The following is a 17,689-nucleotide window of genomic DNA, read 5'->3' on the forward strand; positions in this document are numbered from 1 at the left end:
CACATTAAAATATTTGTTTCATTATGCTTAGTAAACTCAAATGTTTGTGTTTTCAAAATTGCATTGGTATAACATAGGTAAAACAACATTCCCCAGACATTTGTTTATGGCCTTCTAAGTTTGAAGAAAAATGCACAGTCTCTTAAGTATCTCATAGTCTAATGGAGGAAAGAGATTTGTAAATGGATAATTGTGGAGTAGTATGTGAGTGTAGAGAGAAGGCAATGGCACCCCACTCCGGTACTCTTGCCTGGAAAATCCCATGGACGGAGGAGCCTGGTGGGCTGCAGTCCATGGGGTCGCGAAGAGTCGTACACGACTGAGTGACTTCACTTTCACACACTGGAGAAGGAAATGGCAGCCCACTTCAGTTTTCTTGTCTGGAGAATCCCAGGGACGGGAGCCTGGTGGGCTGCCGTCTATGGGATCACACAGAGTTGGACACGACTGACGTGACTTAGCAGCAGCAGCATGTGAGTGTAGTGATAGATATAACTTGAGTGTTATGAAAAAGTTGAGAAAGAGTTGTTAGCTTTGCTTGAGGATTTCAGGGAGGGATTTTTGGAGGATGTGACACTTGAACTTTGTTCAGAAGCTATGTAAGATATCAGGAGGCAGAAGAGGGGCCTGTAAAGAAGACATGAGAGGGTGGTGTGTGGAAGGGAGGTATGACAGTGCAGGAAGTGAATGGAAGATAGGTTTCAGTGAGTGACAGATGAAGTTACAGAAGTAGGCATAGACTGGATCATCAAGTGTTTTGTTCGCTTTTAAAAGAGCCACTGCCTCCTCCCACCTATGCTAATAGGAGCTGGGTTTTGAACGGGGCCATGATGCTCATGTGTTTTACTTTAAAGGGTGGATTTTGAGGAAAATAGATTCTAAAAGGTTATTAGAGTTCAGTTCATGATGCCTGGAAGACTGTTGCAGTGATCTAGAAGAAAGTTTTAGGGCAGCAGTATTCAGGATGAAAGATTGGAAGCATGTTTGAGAAATCTCTTGAGCCTGATGTCGGTAGCCCTTGATGATTGGATAAGAGAGAGGAAGGAAGAAAAGTTAAGGCTTATACTTTCAGCTTGTATAACTAGGTGGTTTGTGTTGGCCACTACTGAACTAGAGAATACAGAAAGCTTTGGGTGGGTTTGAAGAGTGAGTCTACCAGAAAGTTTGGACATGATAAATTTGATTTGTGTCTGGAGGATTTTGTTGGGCATGTCCAGCAGGTAGTTGAATACCATAGTTTAGACTTTGGGGTTACTGCTGGGCTGACAGTATAGATTTGGGAGCAATTAACAGGTAAGCCACTAATTTATCTTCTTTGAGATATGGACCAAACTTCTTCAGAAATCTGATAAGAGCTACTGACCCACCATCCAGAAAAGAAGTGCACGCACAAAATTTTGCAAAATTTTCTATGCAGTTTTAGGGGACTCCAGAATCCATTGCCGATCTAAAACTTCGTACATTTTAGAATCCTGGGAGTGTTCATAGTAGTTGTAACCATTATAATGAATGGAAATGCATGCATACCCAGTGCAGAGTGAATAGAAGAACCAAGGACAGAGCTCTGGGGATTAAAATCATGGAAATGACACTGGAAGAATAGGCGATATGAAGTAGGAGGATGCTGTTTTTGAAAGAAGACTGCATTTTATTGACTTGCATTTAGCATAGTTGTGCTCTTGTTCAGTCCCTTAAGTTGTGTCCGACTTTTAGGTTACCTTGTGGACTGTAGCCCACTGGAAACAGTGGCAGACTTTATCTTCTTGGGCTTCAGAATCACAGTTGTGTTCTTAAGGTACTTTTGTTTTAGCTGTTTATTTGCTAAGCTTGAAAAACTATGTTTTTTCCCTGACATTTGATTTCCATAGATGAGAGTTTAAGAGATCCTGTCACTGTTGGTCAGCATGTGAGGGATTATATAGTAGCCCCTCAGTGTCCGTGGGGGACTGGTTATAGGACCCCTGCAGATACCAGGATCTGAGGGTGCTCAGTGAAGTGAAAGTCCTCAGTCATGTCCAACTCTTTGCAACCCCATGGATTATACTATACAGTATAATGGAATTCTCCATGGAATTCTCCAGACTGAAATACTGGAGTGGGTAGCCTTTCCTTTCTCCAGGGGATCTTCCCAACCCAGGGATTGAACCCAGGTCTCCTGCATTGCAAGTGGATTCTTTACCACCTGAACCACCAGGGAAGCCCAAGAATACTGAAGTGGGTAGCCTATCCCTTCTGCAGCAGATCTCACCGACCTAGGGATCAAACTGGGGTCTCCTGCATTGCAGGCAGATTCTTTACCAGCTGAACTATCAGGGAAGCCCTTGAAGGTGCTCAAGTCCCTTGTATAGGATGCCAGAGTACAGTCTGCCCTGTATCTGTGAGTTCCATGGATATGGAGGGCTGGCTATATGGTGCCCTGGCCTGGGCTAAATTTACCAATATTTGCATTTAATCCTCATGATAGTCTTTTGAGATAGATGTTGTTATTAAATTAAACCCACTTTAAAGTGAGGAAATAAAGGTTTGTTGTTAGTCAGTCAGTCATATTCAGCTCTTCTGCCACCCCTTGTACTGTAGCCTGTCAGGCTCCTCTGTCTAAAGGATTCTCCAGTACTGGATTGCCATTTCTTTCGCCAGGGGATCTCCCAACCCAGGGATTGAACCCACATGTCGTGCATTGGCAGGCGGATTCCTTACCAGCGAGCCACTAGAGAAACCTCAATAGAGATTTAGAGAAGTTAAGTAATTTTGCCCAGGTTGCGTGGCTTGTTCATTTAGCAAAGCCATGACAAACCTAGGCGTGGTGGGCAGCAAAATCTATGTTCTCTACTATGAATAATACGCTGCACTGTGTTTACCAAGATTGTCAGTGATTACTGACAGTACTGCTTCACCCACCTAGCACAGAGGGATGCGAGGTGAGTTCAGTGGTTTGGACTAGATTTGAAAATATGGATTCTGATTCCAGCTCTCTGATTTTAGGGTAAGTCATTTAACTTCTCTGGGTCTATTTTCGTCTTTGTTTGAGCATTTTTATGCTTCAGCAATCATGAAAAGAAACATTTTGTCCTGTGTCTTCACTTCTACCTATAATGCACAAATACTGAGGAAAATATACATAACATCTTGGATTTTTAAATAATTTATATATGTGAGAAATGATTCTGTCATTATAATATAAGAGTATTTGTACAATACTTGAAACTTATTAGTTTATCTTAGTAACTTCTATATTTTATACTACAAGTATCTTAAAAATGCTTTACTTTCTAATAGAAAATTTAGTAATTCATGCTGAGTAGAGACCCTCCTATATGTTTTTTTTAGCCTCCATGGGATCTTCGTTACATAGCCTGAAAAGATCATTTAAGGTTTTGCTGAACTTTTATTTAGCAGTATAATTATCTCTGGCATTTTCAGTCCACAGTAACTGCTCTTTCTTTAAAAGTGTTTTTAACATTCTTCTTTATATGTTAAGTATTTAACCTCAGGAATGGTGTCTTAGTCTGCTTTATTGTAACCTCTATATATACTGTCAGCAAACTGTTAAAAAAAGCACATTTCACACGTATGGATTGTTGGAGGCCATCATTATCACATTGTCTTGTGGCCTTTATTTGTGCAAAGTTGTAAAAAGCCACATCTTATTTATATTTTATATGGATGGCGTCCTCTGTATGAGGGTATCAAATAGGTTGTAGTTTAGTAAAGTAGTTTAGTTCAGTTAAGTCTCTTAAGGCTGTTTCAGAGAAGTCTCTGATAGACCTGGATTTGAATAAAGTTTGAGAAACAAGATAGTTGTTGTTTTCTAAAGAGTTCATTTTAAAGCTCTCCAGAAAAGATTAGAATAATAAGACTTAGTTTGAGTCATCTGCCTAAGAATCCTCTTGACTGGGAGTTGAACTTGTTTGACTGAAAAAACTGTTTTGCCCACCTACTCCTTCCTCTTTTCACATTCATACCCTTTGGACAGGACTTGAAGAGGATTCTTTTTTCTTTTTTTAAAAAATAATCTCTTTATTTAAAAATCTCTTTATTGAGATAAGCTGTACATATTAAACATATGCAACTCGATGAGCTTGGAGGTAAGTATTCATTTGTGAAGAGATCGCAATATATGCAATAAATATATCCATCACCTCCAAATTTTCTTCTAGCCCTCTCTGGAGAGGATTTTATTAGTTAAGTATCTTATCTGTTTCAAGTCAGAAGTAGACATGAATCAGATGAGTAATTGATGTAGTGTTTCCCTGGTTGTGAACAAAGAACTTGTAGGTTTTATGTGGCATGAAAACAGCTGCTTAGTCAGCGATAAGTAGAAAATTTATCAACAAGTGTTTGTTAAATGCCAGGTATTATTTTAATGGCTGAGTTTATTCAGTAGTGAGGAAAATCCTTGCTTTCATGGAACTGATACTTGACTGGGAAGAGAGAGGCTAGGAAAAGAAATAATGTGAGGTTGGAATTTGATGATCACTAGTAGGAGGGACGGGCTTCCCTAGTGGCTCAGTGGTAAAGAATCTGCCTGCCTGCCAATCAATGCAGGAGACGTGGGTTCCATCCCTGGGTCAGGAAGGATCCCCTGGAGAAGGAAGTGGCAACCCACTCCAGTATTCTTGCCTGGGAAATCCCATGGACAGAGGATCATGATTGACTACAGTCCATGGGGTTGCAAAGAGTGGGAGATGACAACAGCAAGTAGGAGGAGGCTGCTGCTTTAAATAGAGTAGATAGTTAAAACTTCATTTTAAGGTGACTTCATTAAAGGTTGAGCAGCGTTTGTGTTTGATAAGGGCATGAGCCACACAGATATCTGGGGGAAGACCATTTCCAGACAGACAGAATAGCAAAAACCACCTTGAAGTGAACTTGTTATCATGTTCCAAGGAATAACAAGGAGGCTGGTAGGGCTGGAACAGAGAGAGCAAGGAGGAAGGATAGATGAAGTCAACAGAGATTATCAGGTCGATTAAGAGTTGGTAGGATAGTGTTTAGGACTCTTTAACTCCAAGAGAAGTCACCCACCGAGGGTTGTGAGCAACCAAGTGACATGATTTGGCTTGTTTTCAGAAGGGTCACTCTTGATTGCTTTATGATAGTGGGCCGAGAGCAGAAATAGACCAATTAGGAGACTGTTGTAGTAATCTGAGAGATAATGGTAGTTTGGACTAGATTAGTAACAGGGGAAGAAGTGAGGACTTAGTTTTGGGTGCATTCTGAAGATCAGTTCAGTTGCTCAATTGTGTCCGACTCTGTGATGCCACGGACTGCAGCATGCCAGGCTTTCCTGTCCCTCATCAACTTGCAGAGCTTGCTCCAACTCATGTCCATGAAGTCGGTAATGCCATCCATCCATCTCATCTTCTGTCATCCCCTTCTCCCCCTGCCTTCAGTCTTTCCCAGCATCAGGGTCTTTTCCATTGAGGCATTTCTTTGTATCAGGTGGCCAAAGCATTGGAGCTTTAGCATCATTCCTTCCAATGACTATTTAGGACTGATTTCCTTTAGGAGGGACTTGGCAATCCCTTGGCAGTTCTAGGGACTGTTACGAGTTTTCTCCAACTCCACAGTTCAAAAGTATCAATTCTTTGGCAGGCACTTAGCTTTCTTTATAGTCCAACTCTCACATCCATGCATGACTACTGGAAAAACCATAGCTTTGACTAGATGGACCTTTGTTGGCAAAGTTATGTCTCTGCTTTTTAACATGCTGTCTAGATTGGTCATAGCTTTTCTTCCAAGGAGCAAGTGTCTTTTAGTTTCATGGCTGCAATCACCATCTGCAGTGATTTTGGAGCCCAAGAAAATAAAGTCTGTCACTGTTTCCATTGTTATCCCATCTATTTGCCATGAAGTGATAAGACCAGATGCCATGATCTTAGTTTTTTGAATGTTGAGTTTTAAGCCATCTTTTCCATTCTCCTCTTTAACTTTGATCAAGAAACTCTTTAGTTCTTCTTCACTTTCTGACATAAGGGTGGTGTTATTTCCATATCTGAGGTTATTGATACTTCTCCAGCAATCTTGATTCTAGCTTGAGCTTCATCCAGCTGGCATTTCGCATGATGTACTCTTCGTGGAGGTTGAAAAAACAGGGCGACAATATACCAGCTTGACATACCCCTTTCCTGATTTGGAACCAGTCAGTTGTTCCATGTCTGGTTCTTACTGTTGCTTCTTGCCTTCCATACAGGTTTCTCAGGAGGCAGGTCAGGTGGTCTGGTATTCCCATCTCTTTGAGAATTTTCCACAGTTTGTTGTGATCCACATAGTCAAAGGCTTTGGTGTAGTTATTAAAGCAGAAGTAGATGTTTTTCTGGAACTTTCTTGCTTTTATGATGATCTAACAGATGCTGGCAATTTGATCTCTGGTTCCTCTGCCTTCTCTCAATCTAGCGTGAACATCTGGAAGTTCTTGGTTTATGTACTGTTGAAGTCTCGCTTGGAGAATTTTGAGTATTACTTTGATAGTGTGTGAGATGAGTGCAACTGTGCAGTGGTTTGAGCATTCTTTGGCATTGCCTTTCTTTGGGATTGGAATGAAAACTGACCTTTTCCAGTCCTGTGGCCACTGCTGTGAAGTTACTCAGTTGTGTCCAACTCTTTGCGACCCCATGGACTGTAGCCCACCAGACTTCTCCATCCATGGAATTTTCTAGGCAAGAGTACTAGAGTGGGTTGCCATTTCCTTCTCCAGGGGATCTTCCCAACCCAGGGATAGAACCCAAGTCTCCCGCATTGCAGGTAGACGCTTTACCGTCTGAGCCACCAGGGACACTGCTGAGTTTTCAAAATTTGCTGGCATATTGAGTGCAACATTTTCACAGCATCACCTTTTAGGATTTGAAAGAGCTCAACTGGAATTCCATCACCTTCACTAGCTTTGTTTGTAGTTATGCTTCCCAAGGCCCACTTGACTTGGCACTCCAGGATGTCTGGCTCTAGGTGAGTGATCACACCATCGTGGATATCTGGGTCATGAAGATCTTTTTTGTATAGTTTTTCTGTGTATTCTTGCCGTCTCTTCTTAATATCATCTACTTCTGTGAGGTCTATACTGTTTCTGTCCTTTATTGTGCCCATCTTTGCATGAAATGTTTTCTTGGTATCTGAATTTCCTTGAAGAGATCTCTAGTCTTTCCCATTCTGTTGTTTTCCTCCATTTCTTTACATTGATCACTGAGGAAGGCTTTCTTACCTCTCCTTGCTGTTCTTTGGAACTCTGCATTCAGATGGGTATATATATCTTTCCTTTTCTCCTTGCCTTTTGCTTTTCATCTTTTGTTGGCTATTTGTAAAGCCTCCTTAGACAACCATTTTGCCTTTCTTTTTCTTGGGGGTAGTCTTGATCACTGCTTCCTTCCTATACAGTGTCACGAACCTCCATCCATAGTTCTTCAGGCACTCTTATTAGATTTAATCTCTTGAATTCATTTGTCACTTCCACTGTATAATCATAAGGGATTTGATTTAGGTCATACCTGAATGGTTTTATGGTTTTCCCTACTTCCTTCAATTAAAGTCTAAATTTGGCAATAAGGAGTTCATGATCTGAGCCACAGTCAGCTCCTGGTCTTGTTTTTGCTCACTGTATAGTTTCTCCATCTTTGGCTGCAAAGAATATAATCAATCTGATTTTGTATTGACCATCTCATGATGTTCACGTGTAGAATCTTCTCTTGTGTTGTTGGAAGAGGGTGTTTGCTGTGACCAGTGCGTTCTCTTGATAAAACTCTGTTAGCCTTTGCTCTGCTTTGTTTTATACTCTGAGGCCAAACTTGCCTATTATTCCATGTAACTCTTGACTTCTTACTTTTGCACTCCAGGCCCCTATGATGAAAAGTATATCTTTTGATGTTAGTTCTAGAAGGTCTTGTAGGTCTTCATAGAACCGTTCAACTTCAGCTTCTTCAGCATTACTGGTTGGGGCATAGACTTGCATTACTGTGAGATTGAATGGTTTGCCTTCGAAATGAACAGAGATCATTCTGTCGTTTTTGAGATGGCATCCAAGTACTGCATTTCAGACTCCTTGGTTAACTATGAGGGCTGCTCCATTTATTCTAAGGGATTCTTGCCCACAGTAGTAGATACAATGGTCATTTGAATTAAATTCACCATTCCAGTCCATTTTAGTCACTGATTCCTAAAATGTTGATGTTCCCTCTTGCCATCTCTTGTTTGACCAGTTCCAATTTACCTTGACTCATGGACCTAACATTCTAGGTTCCTATGCTGTATTGTTCTTTACAGCGTGGAACTTTACTTCCATCACCAGTTACATCCACTACTGGGCATTGTTTCAATTTTGGCTCTGTCTCTTCATTCTTTCTGGAGTTATTTCTCCACTGATCTCCAGTAATATATTGGGCACCTACTGACCTGGGGGGTTCATCTTTCAGTGTCCCATCTTTCTGCCTTTGCATACTGTTCATGGGGTTCTCAAGGCAAGAATACTGAAGTGGTTTGCCATTCCCTTCTTCAGTGGACCACATTTTGTCAGAACTCAACACCATAACCTGTCTGTCTTGGGTGGCCTCACAGGGTATGGCTCATAGTTTCATTGAGTTAGATAAGGTTGTGGTCCATGTGATCAATTTGGTTATTTTTTGTGATTGTGGTGTTCATTCTGTCTACCCTGTGATAGATAAGGATAAGAGGCTTGTGGAAGCTTCCTGTTGGGAGAGACTGACTGTGGGAGAAGGTCTTGTTTGATGTGAGAGGCTAAGCTCAGTAAATCTTTAATCCAATTGTCTGTTGATGGGCGGGGCTGTGTTCCCTCTCCTTGTTTGTAACCTGAGGCCAAACTATGGTAGGGGCATTACAGTCTCGGTGACCTCCTTCAAAAGGACTTGTGTAGGCACTGTTGTATTCAGTGTCCCTGACTCTACAGCAGTCCACTGTTGACCCACGCTTCCGCTGGAGACTCCTGGACTCTCACAGGCAATTCTGGCTCAGTCTTCTGTGGGGACACTGCCCCTTTCTCCTGGGGTGCAGAGAGTTTTGTTTGTGCCTTCCAGGAGTCTGTTTCCCTAGTCCTGTGGAAGTTCTATAATCAAATCCCACTGGCATCCAAAGTCAAATTTCCTGGGCATTCTCAGTCCCTTAGCTGGATCCCCAGATTAGGGAGTCTGTTGTGGGTCCTAGAACTTTCTTAAGAGTGCTAGACTTTCTTTTGTATAATTGTTCTGCAGCTTGTGGGTCATCTGCTCGGCGGCTCTGTGGTGGGTCTAGTGGCGCCCTCCTCCAAGAGGGCTTAACATCACACGCTGTGTAACCCAGGTCTGCTTCATCCAGAGCCCCTGTCCCCACGGCAGGCCACTGCTGACCCATGCCGCCACAGGAGACACTCAAACACTCATAGGCAGGTCTGGCTCAGTCTCTGTAGGGTCTGGGTCCTGGTGCGCACAAGGTTTTGTTTGTGACCTCCGAACGTCTCTGGTGGGTATGGGGTTTGGTTATAAATGTGATTTCACCCCTCCTACCATCTTGTTGGGACTTCTCCTTTGCCCTTGGACGTGGGGTATCTTTTCTTGGTGGGATTCAACTTTCTCCTGTCGATGATTGTTCTTCAGCAAGTTGCAGTTTTGGAGTTCTTGCAGGAGATTAGTGCACATCCTTTTACTCTACCATCTTGAAGACTGTTACTCTGCCATCTTGAAGACTGAAGATAGAGACAATAGAATTTCCTCTTGGATTAGTAGTGAGGTTATGGACTAAAGAGCACTGACTGCAGACTTTCTGGCCTTAGCACCAGGAAAGATGGAGTGGGTGTCTTCTCAGCTGGAGAAGACTGTAGGGATGCCAGCTTAGGGGAAAAGATTAGCCATTCTGTTCTAGATGTGATTGAGTTGCTTAGTAGATTTTCAAGGACAAATATTGAGTTAGAGGGCTGGATATCGGAGTTTAGTATTTAAGCAGTTGGTGGGAGAGGGTGACTCCAAACAGGATATGTAAATTTTGAGGTTGACTTAAAGCCAGGAGACCGGATGAGTTAACTTCACCTGAAAACTGAGTTTGGATAGATAAGAGGTTCTGACAAGAGTTGGAGGTTGTGATGATGAGTAAAAATCAGTTAAGCAGGCTGGCAAAATAGGAGCAAGTGGAATAGAAAGAAAAAGAAGAAATGGTAGTGCTTGAAAGGCAAGGGAGGAATCTGTATCAATCTGAATAATTGGCTGTTTGAATTGCTACCAGAGTGGTTAAGTAAGATGAGAAGTGAGACTTTGTTAGAGATAGCAGTGTGGAAGGTCACTGCTGACCTTCTATAGAGTAGTTTCTGTGAAATGGTAGAGCGTGTGTGCATGCATGCTGAATTGCTTCAGTCACGTTCGACTCTTTGCGCACCTACGGACTGTAGCCCGTCAGGCTCCTCTGCCCAAGGGATTCTCTAGGCAAGAATGCTGGAGTGGGTTGCTATATTCTCCATGGAATCTTCCCGAGCCAGGGATTGAACCTACATCTCTGATGTCTGCTGCATTGGCAGGCGAGTTCTTTACCACTAGCGCCACCTGGGCTAGTAAAATGGTAGAGATGAAAGCATTATTAGAATGGATTCAGGATACAGTGGGGAAAATGTTACCTGGGGATAGTAAATATAGAAGTTTTCTCCCCAGCTCTGTGATTGTGTTGTAAATGAAAAAGAAGGTTTTCTGGTGGTGCTGGAGAAATACGTGGGATTGTGAGGATTTGTTTTTAAGATGGGAAGTTGAGAATATTAAATGCAGACGGAAATTGCTTAGCACAGAGGAAACCTTTGATGATGCTGGAAAGGTAGATTGCTATAGGGAGGTCCTTGAATAGGTGACTTGGGATGGACCTAGGGTAGTACTTGTTAAACTTTGTTTTGTTTAGGTACCACCTGGGGTGCTTGTTAAACTGCAGATGTAGTTCCGTTGGTCTGGGATGGGGCCTGAAATTCTGCATTTCTGGATGATGTCTGTTTCTGGCCCCTGTGCTGTAACTTGCATGTAAGAACTTGGCCCTTCACGCGCAGCAGCTGGCAGGTCATGCTGGTGTGTGGTCACACGGGTTAGTGGGTGTGAGTCTGTGCAGGCGCTTTCTGTTTTCTCAGTGGGACAGGAAGCAACCCCTAAAATCGCTAGGGTTGGGGATGGAGGAGATAGTGTAAAGTCATCTAGGAAAGAAGAGCTAGACTAGAAAGGTGGGCTTGTATTAAGGCCCACTTATGGTTAGTGGTTATGAATTTAAATTTAAATTGAGATATATTGAATACGGTTGTATGTACGTATGTATATCTGTAGTTCGTTCAGCTGTGTGGGTACTTGTGAGGATAGGTGGGCAGTTGGGGTATAGAATGGCAAGTATTTTGAAGTGGGGGAAAGGGACAATTTATTTATGGCTGTATGCAACAGTGCTCAGAAATGACAGACCATGGAATCTAAACTGGGAAAGGAGGAAAATGAGAGAATACTAGGTTAAACAAAGAAAATGTGTGGATTTATTGTTGCTTTGTTTTTTAATTGCAGATGTCCTTATCATCTTTAATTTGCTAAGGAGCTCTGCAGATCTTCAGGAGAGGAAAATAGTGTTCATGTCCCCAATGTTTTTTCATCAGGGAACCTTTTCTGTTTTTCTGAGCTTGTATTCTACTAAATAAAGTTAGGGAAAAGATGTCTTATATTTTTGGCTAAAACAAGTATTAACATCAGGAATTATGATTTTATTTAAAACAGAGGGTTGTGCTGCAGATAAGGAACGAGGGAGGTCTTAAAATGATATTTTAAAATAGCTTCTTTCAGCTCTAAAAACTATTTTAAATGTATCCCATTGCTTCTATTAAAACAGATTGTTAGCATCCTTGTAAGTCATGGAGATATGTAATCATAATCATATAATAAAATATTTACTATATGGACAAATACAGAAAGATTTTCAACCATTGGTTTTTTTCTCTTTTTTTGTCTCTCTCTCTCTTTTGGATATTACAGATGACCATGGATGAAAAATATGTAAACAGCATTTGGGACCTTCTGAAAAATGCAATTCAAGAAATCCAGCGTAAGAATAACAGTGGTCTTAGTTTTGAGGAGCTCTATAGAAATGCATATACAATGGTTTTGCATAAACATGGAGAAAAGCTCTACACTGGACTAAGAGAAGTTGTTACCGAACATCTCATAAATAAGGTATCCAACTTTTAAAGGACTGTTGCTAACTGTATTGAATCTAGAAGTATTATTTTTAAAGGTTCCAGGAAACCTATAGAAATAATAGTAGCTATGTTGTAAAACCTCACTTAAAAACTTATAATCAGCTAAACTAGAATTTTTGATAATTGAGGGAAGGTGGAATTTGTGATCTTTGATAAATATAATTTCAGAAATTAATTTACATATGGTTGTTTATGAATAAGTTAATTATAGATCATTATTTTCTTTAAAATGCTAATCAGCCCATTTTAGCTTTGTATTCTTTGTATATTTGGAAATAAGATGACTACATTGTTTTAAAAACATTGTTTAAGACTTTTTACCAAATGAAATTTGCCTTATTTCATTTTAACTGAGTTTTATTACAATGAATAGGAATTTTTTAAGATAAATTAGTGTTGGACTGTTAACATTATAAAATGGTTCTTTGGTTCCAAAAAGATGTATTTGTTTTTTTAGAACAAATGTTTTTTATAAAGCAGACTCTTCAACTACAAGTATGTCCTGCTTTAAGATTGTCAGATAAGATGTAAAATACCACAGATAAATAAAAACTTCTCAGAGTTTTTTCGTGGTATTAGGGTATTTGTTTTTTAAATTTTGTTTTGAAAAAAATGGAAAACTTGCATCAATAGTACAATGATTTCTTTATATTGTAGATTTACCATTGTCAAGATTTTGCCACATTTTAGGCAATCTTTCTATTGCTATTTGTTATTACTATTATTGATATTATTATTATTGCCGCACAGTTAGAGAATTGGTTTTACATTCGTTTACCCTCAAATGCTTTGGAATATTTCTCCTAAGAACAAGGAAATTTCTTTCAAAACCAGGCAGTTTAACATGAATATAAATCTATTATCTAATATGATCCACATTCAGATTGACGAGTTGTCCTTTGTGGCAGTGATGTCCTTTATAGCAGTTTGTTTTCTGATCCAGGACCTTAATCCAGGATCGCTCACTCGATTCCTCAGCCTGCTTTTGTCTTTCAGCACATTGACAGTTTTGAGAGTATAGGTCAGTTGTTTTGTAGATTGTCCCTCAGTTTTTGGTCTGTCTGATTGTTTCCTCATGACTAGTTTCAGGTTATGCGTTTTTGGCAGGAATTGTACATAAGTGATGTTGTGTCCTCAGTGCATCACATCAGGAGGCACATGATGTCAGTTTACCCCATTATTGGTGATGTTAACTTTGATCCCTTGGTGTCCGCCAGATTTCTCCACTGTGAAGGTACCTTTTTTCCCTTTGTAATTCATAAGTAATTTGTTCAGATATATTGTGAGACTGTGTAAATATCCTGTTCCCCAAGAAACTTTTCATGTGATGGTTTTAGCATCCATTGATGATTCTTACATGAATCATTATTTCTACAATGGTTACAAAATAATCACTTTATATTTCTACTCTTCTGTAATTCTTTTCTCTTAAATGGGATTACATGAGCAGGTAGCTAGTGTCACATGAAGCAAGGTGCTTATGTTCTTCATTCATTCAGTAGTTTTGTTGTTGTTGTTAAGTGCCTAACTGTGTACAACTTTCTAAGAAAATATAGTAGATGCAAAGAGATACGATGCTGTCCCTTTCCAGGTTTGTTTTTGTTTTTATTCTTAGGTGAGGGATGATACATACATTTAGATAACAGTGTGAGGCATTACATAATTAAAGGGCAAATGAGTTGTATAGGCAATAAATGGCATAGTTATTCAAATGAGGGAAATATTACCCTGGGCTGTAAGATTTTATAGGAAAGGATGAAATTGAACTGAACCATGAAAAATTTCAAATGTAAGTGAATGATGCAGAAGGTGTTCCCAGGATGTCAGATGTCTCTTGATTATGCAGAAATATGCTTGGTGGTAAGTAGAGTTGGATTGAGATGTGTAATAATTTATGGGGATTAGTGGAGTGTAGTGTTGCAGAGTTGACTTGGGAATAGATAGGAGAAAAATTTGAATGCCAAGCTAAGGAATTTGGACTTTACATTGGAGGTTTATTGGAGGTTTTTAAGTGGATGATAATATGACAGAATAGTTTAAGATTAAGATGAGAGTGCTATAAAGTAGAATAGAGGGGATGTGTGTGCTAAAAACAGGAATACCTGGAAAAAGCTAATTAAGATGATAGTCTAAAAATGTGATGTCAAAAATTCTGAAATAAGACAAGATAAAATTTAGTTACTGGGAGAGAATTACGTTGCTACCAAGAGAATTATTGTGAACTTTGGTGGAAAACTGATTTGGAATGGGTGGAGGAGATGACAAATTTTGTTTTAGATTAATATTGGAAGCTTTTATAGTTAGAAGTCAACTTAGAAATCATTTTACATGTGAGGACATTTGTGTGAGAGCTTGTAACAAGATGTCCAAATAGAGATATGGTGGGTTTGGAGCTTGGCAGGAACTCAGAACTGGAGAGTGAGGTCGGACATTTGGTAGCCTGCACTGTGGAATACGTGTTGGGAGTTCAAAAACAAAAATCCCAGAGACATGGGATGAATCTTCAAAAGCAAACTATGGTAAACAGGTGTGAGAAATTAAGACTAAGAATCTTGGCATCAAAAGCGAAGAAAAGTAGAGTGGGAGAGGTTTGCTTAAAGCTGTAGCAGAGACGTTTGGAGCAGCTGAAGTTGTGGATATGAAGGGAATGTGAAATGGAGCAGTGGAGAAGTGAAGGTGGAAAGGGAGCAGATTCTCACAGGGCGTGATGATGACCATCCCGGCTAAGTCTCACTTAGTGTTTACTATGTGCTGGGTCCACTTTCAGTGCTCTTGGGTGTGTTCATTTAGTTAATGGTCACAACCCAAAGAGCCAGATAGTACTATTATTACCTCTATTTAAAAATGAAGAAACCCAGGCACACAGTGTTGGTTATTTGTCCAAATACACGAAGTCAGGGACTTCACGGTAGCTCAGATGCTAAAGAATCCGCCTGCAAAAGAGGAGACCCATGTTCGATCCCTGGGTCAGGCAGATCCTCTGGAGAAGGGATTGGCAACCTACTCCAGTATTCTTGCCTGGAGAATTCTATGGAAAGAGGAGCCTGGGAGGCTACAGCCTGTGGGGTTGCTAAGAGTTGGACACCACTGAGCGACTAACACTTCACTTTGACAAAGTTAGTAAGTAGCCTAGCTGAAACAGTGTTCAAGCAGTATGGCTTCAGGCTAAATCCCTAACTTTTTTATAAATCTGCTGCTGAGGCATAATGAATGGATGAAGATGCAGTAAATATGCTGAAATTGAGGGTGCATGTGGAGTTTCATGAAAATTGCCTCATTGTTTATAAAACTGTAGTCCTTTAAATTTTAGTTCTTGGTTTATTTATGGTTAAAATCAAGGAGTTGGCAGCAGTATCTTTGAGATGCTTTAGTTCTAAAACTACTGCAAGTCTAATAATTAAGCAGTGTATCTTCTGAAAATGAGATGAAGAGTCTTGGAGTAGCTCCTGTGGGGAATATACTAAGGAATTGGCAAGTGAGGGAGAAGATATCTCTGTGGGAGTTGGCCTGAATGTATGATACATTTTTCTTCCTTCTTTTTTTTTTTTTTAAGAAGTGCTTTGCAGCTTGGGCACAGATGCAGGAAAAAAACCTCTATATTTATGTGCTTTGATTTCAAAAGGTGAGGAGAGGCGGGAAGGTCAGAGTGAGAGGTCAGTGTTAATGTGACAGATTTTTGGACTCTGAAACATGGTTAGGTAGAAATTGGGGTCATGTGAACAATAATTCTGTGGTAACTGTTAAGAGCTTCAGTATAGTCTCTTAAAGTGGTCCCATATCTAATATTAACTGTTATTTCAAAATATAGCCAGTTCTCTGCAGTATATGCCAGAGAACATATATTTGAGTTGATTTTGCTAAAGAATTAAAAAATGTATATGCTGAACTTTTATTTCTCCTATAAGTATTAATGAAATAGCAGCATCTGAAGATGTTCTTTAATTTTTTTTTCTTTCATAAATACTCATTTGACCACCTTAAGCTAGTTAATTTTTGACTAGGAAATGTGCCAGTGTCAGCATATCTGATGATTTCTTTGTCTCAGTTGAATTAAGTTTTTGGACCTCTGCTGGTATCTATGCTTGCATTTTTCTGTTTCCCGTTATCTTATTTCATTTCTACTTTGATTTTATAAGACACTAAAAAATCGTACAAATACGGTACTGTCTGAAGGGGACACTGTTACAAGAAGTCTTAACTGACAGAGCCATCACACAGTAGCGTTAAATGTTTGTCCTCTGATGTAAGAAGTCTGTGTGTTCTACCACATAGGACTTCGGGATGTCCTATTGTGCAGAAAGATACTGTGCATGTAAATCAATAGTGCCTGTCACTACATTGCACCTTCTGTCTGGAAGGTAAGAGAATGGTTTAGGGTTCTGTGGTATCAAAGCTATATGTCTTCAGTCTCATAGAATGTATCCCTTTTTATGGTTCTGGAAGCATTCCTACAGCTTTTTGTTCACTGTGCTTTGAGCAAGTTAGCTGAACTGCCTAGCTAATGATGTATTTTTTAAAGCAAAATTATTTTCCATTAAAGTGAACCTTTTAGTGCTGTGGTATAGACAGCCAGGACTATCTTTTCACATTGAAGAAATAAGTTTGGCACATTGAAGCAGGCGTAGAAGTTAAATGCTGTTTCTTACTTCTTTCTATCTGTAGAAGAATATTTCCCCAAGAAACTGAGACCCAACGGAATTCAGTAAATTTCTCAAGATCACAAAAACAAAACCCACTGTGTGTTGTGGCCTCTCTGCCTTGTCATAAATGTGAGAGCATTTCAGAATTCTCAGGGGCTGTCTTTTTCCTAACTCAGATACCCTTAAAGGCATGATTATATTGGAGAAAAAAGGTTAGGCTGCTTTTAAGTTTTAAAGGATTTTTAAATTATAGGTCATTTTGTAAAAGCCTCAAAAGTATCCTTGTAAAATTAATCATCACCAAATTTAACATTCAAAAGTATTATTTGCTGGACTGGCTTGGGTGTAAGAAATACTAAATAGAATGCATCTTATATCTGCATTCATGGAACAGATAAACAAGTAAACAAATGTTTTATTACTTGTGGCAGAGTAGGTTAGGATGGAGCCATGTTTTTTTATGTTTTTGATTTTATTTTTCAGCTTTATTGAGGTATAGCTGATGAAATTGTCAGATATTTAAAGTGTTTGGGTTTTTTTTGAGTCATGTCCTTTTAGAAGATTCCTATTTGAGATTCAGACTTCATAGAAAGTCTCTACAGAGGACTTAGTTTTTCTTCTATACACTGCTAAGAACTCCATAATAATAATAATAGATATAATAATAGTTTAATAATAAATACTTAAGAAATAGATGCAGTGAAAAAAAGTACTGGATAGAAAGTAGGGAGAATGAGGCATTAGGCCTGATTCTACCACTAAATCTTAAAAAAATTACTAGATTTTTCTGGACTTCAGATTATTAATGTATAAAATGATTGGGATTAGTTTTGTTAGCTTGAATGAGCATTAAATTTATATAATGATTATGTAC

The 17,689-nt window shown here is 39.6% G+C and overlaps 1 protein-coding gene across 1 annotated transcript in view; it reads left to right on the forward strand.

The window, feature by feature from the left end:
* The window catches only part of CUL3 (cullin 3), a 98,448-nt gene that overhangs the window by 17,254 nt on the left and 63,505 nt on the right, over positions 1 to 17,689 (forward strand). Inside the window, exon 2 of the mRNA XM_065930458.1 lies at positions 11,952 to 12,149. Within this exon, the coding sequence (XP_065786530.1) occupies positions 11,952 to 12,149 (198 nt within the window). The remainder of the gene's footprint in view (positions 1 to 11,951; positions 12,150 to 17,689) is intronic.

The sequence above is a fragment of the Muntiacus reevesi genome, chromosome 3 (assembly GCF_963930625.1).
Source record: "Muntiacus reevesi chromosome 3, mMunRee1.1, whole genome shotgun sequence".
Taxonomy (NCBI): domain Eukaryota; kingdom Metazoa; phylum Chordata; class Mammalia; order Artiodactyla; family Cervidae; genus Muntiacus; species Muntiacus reevesi.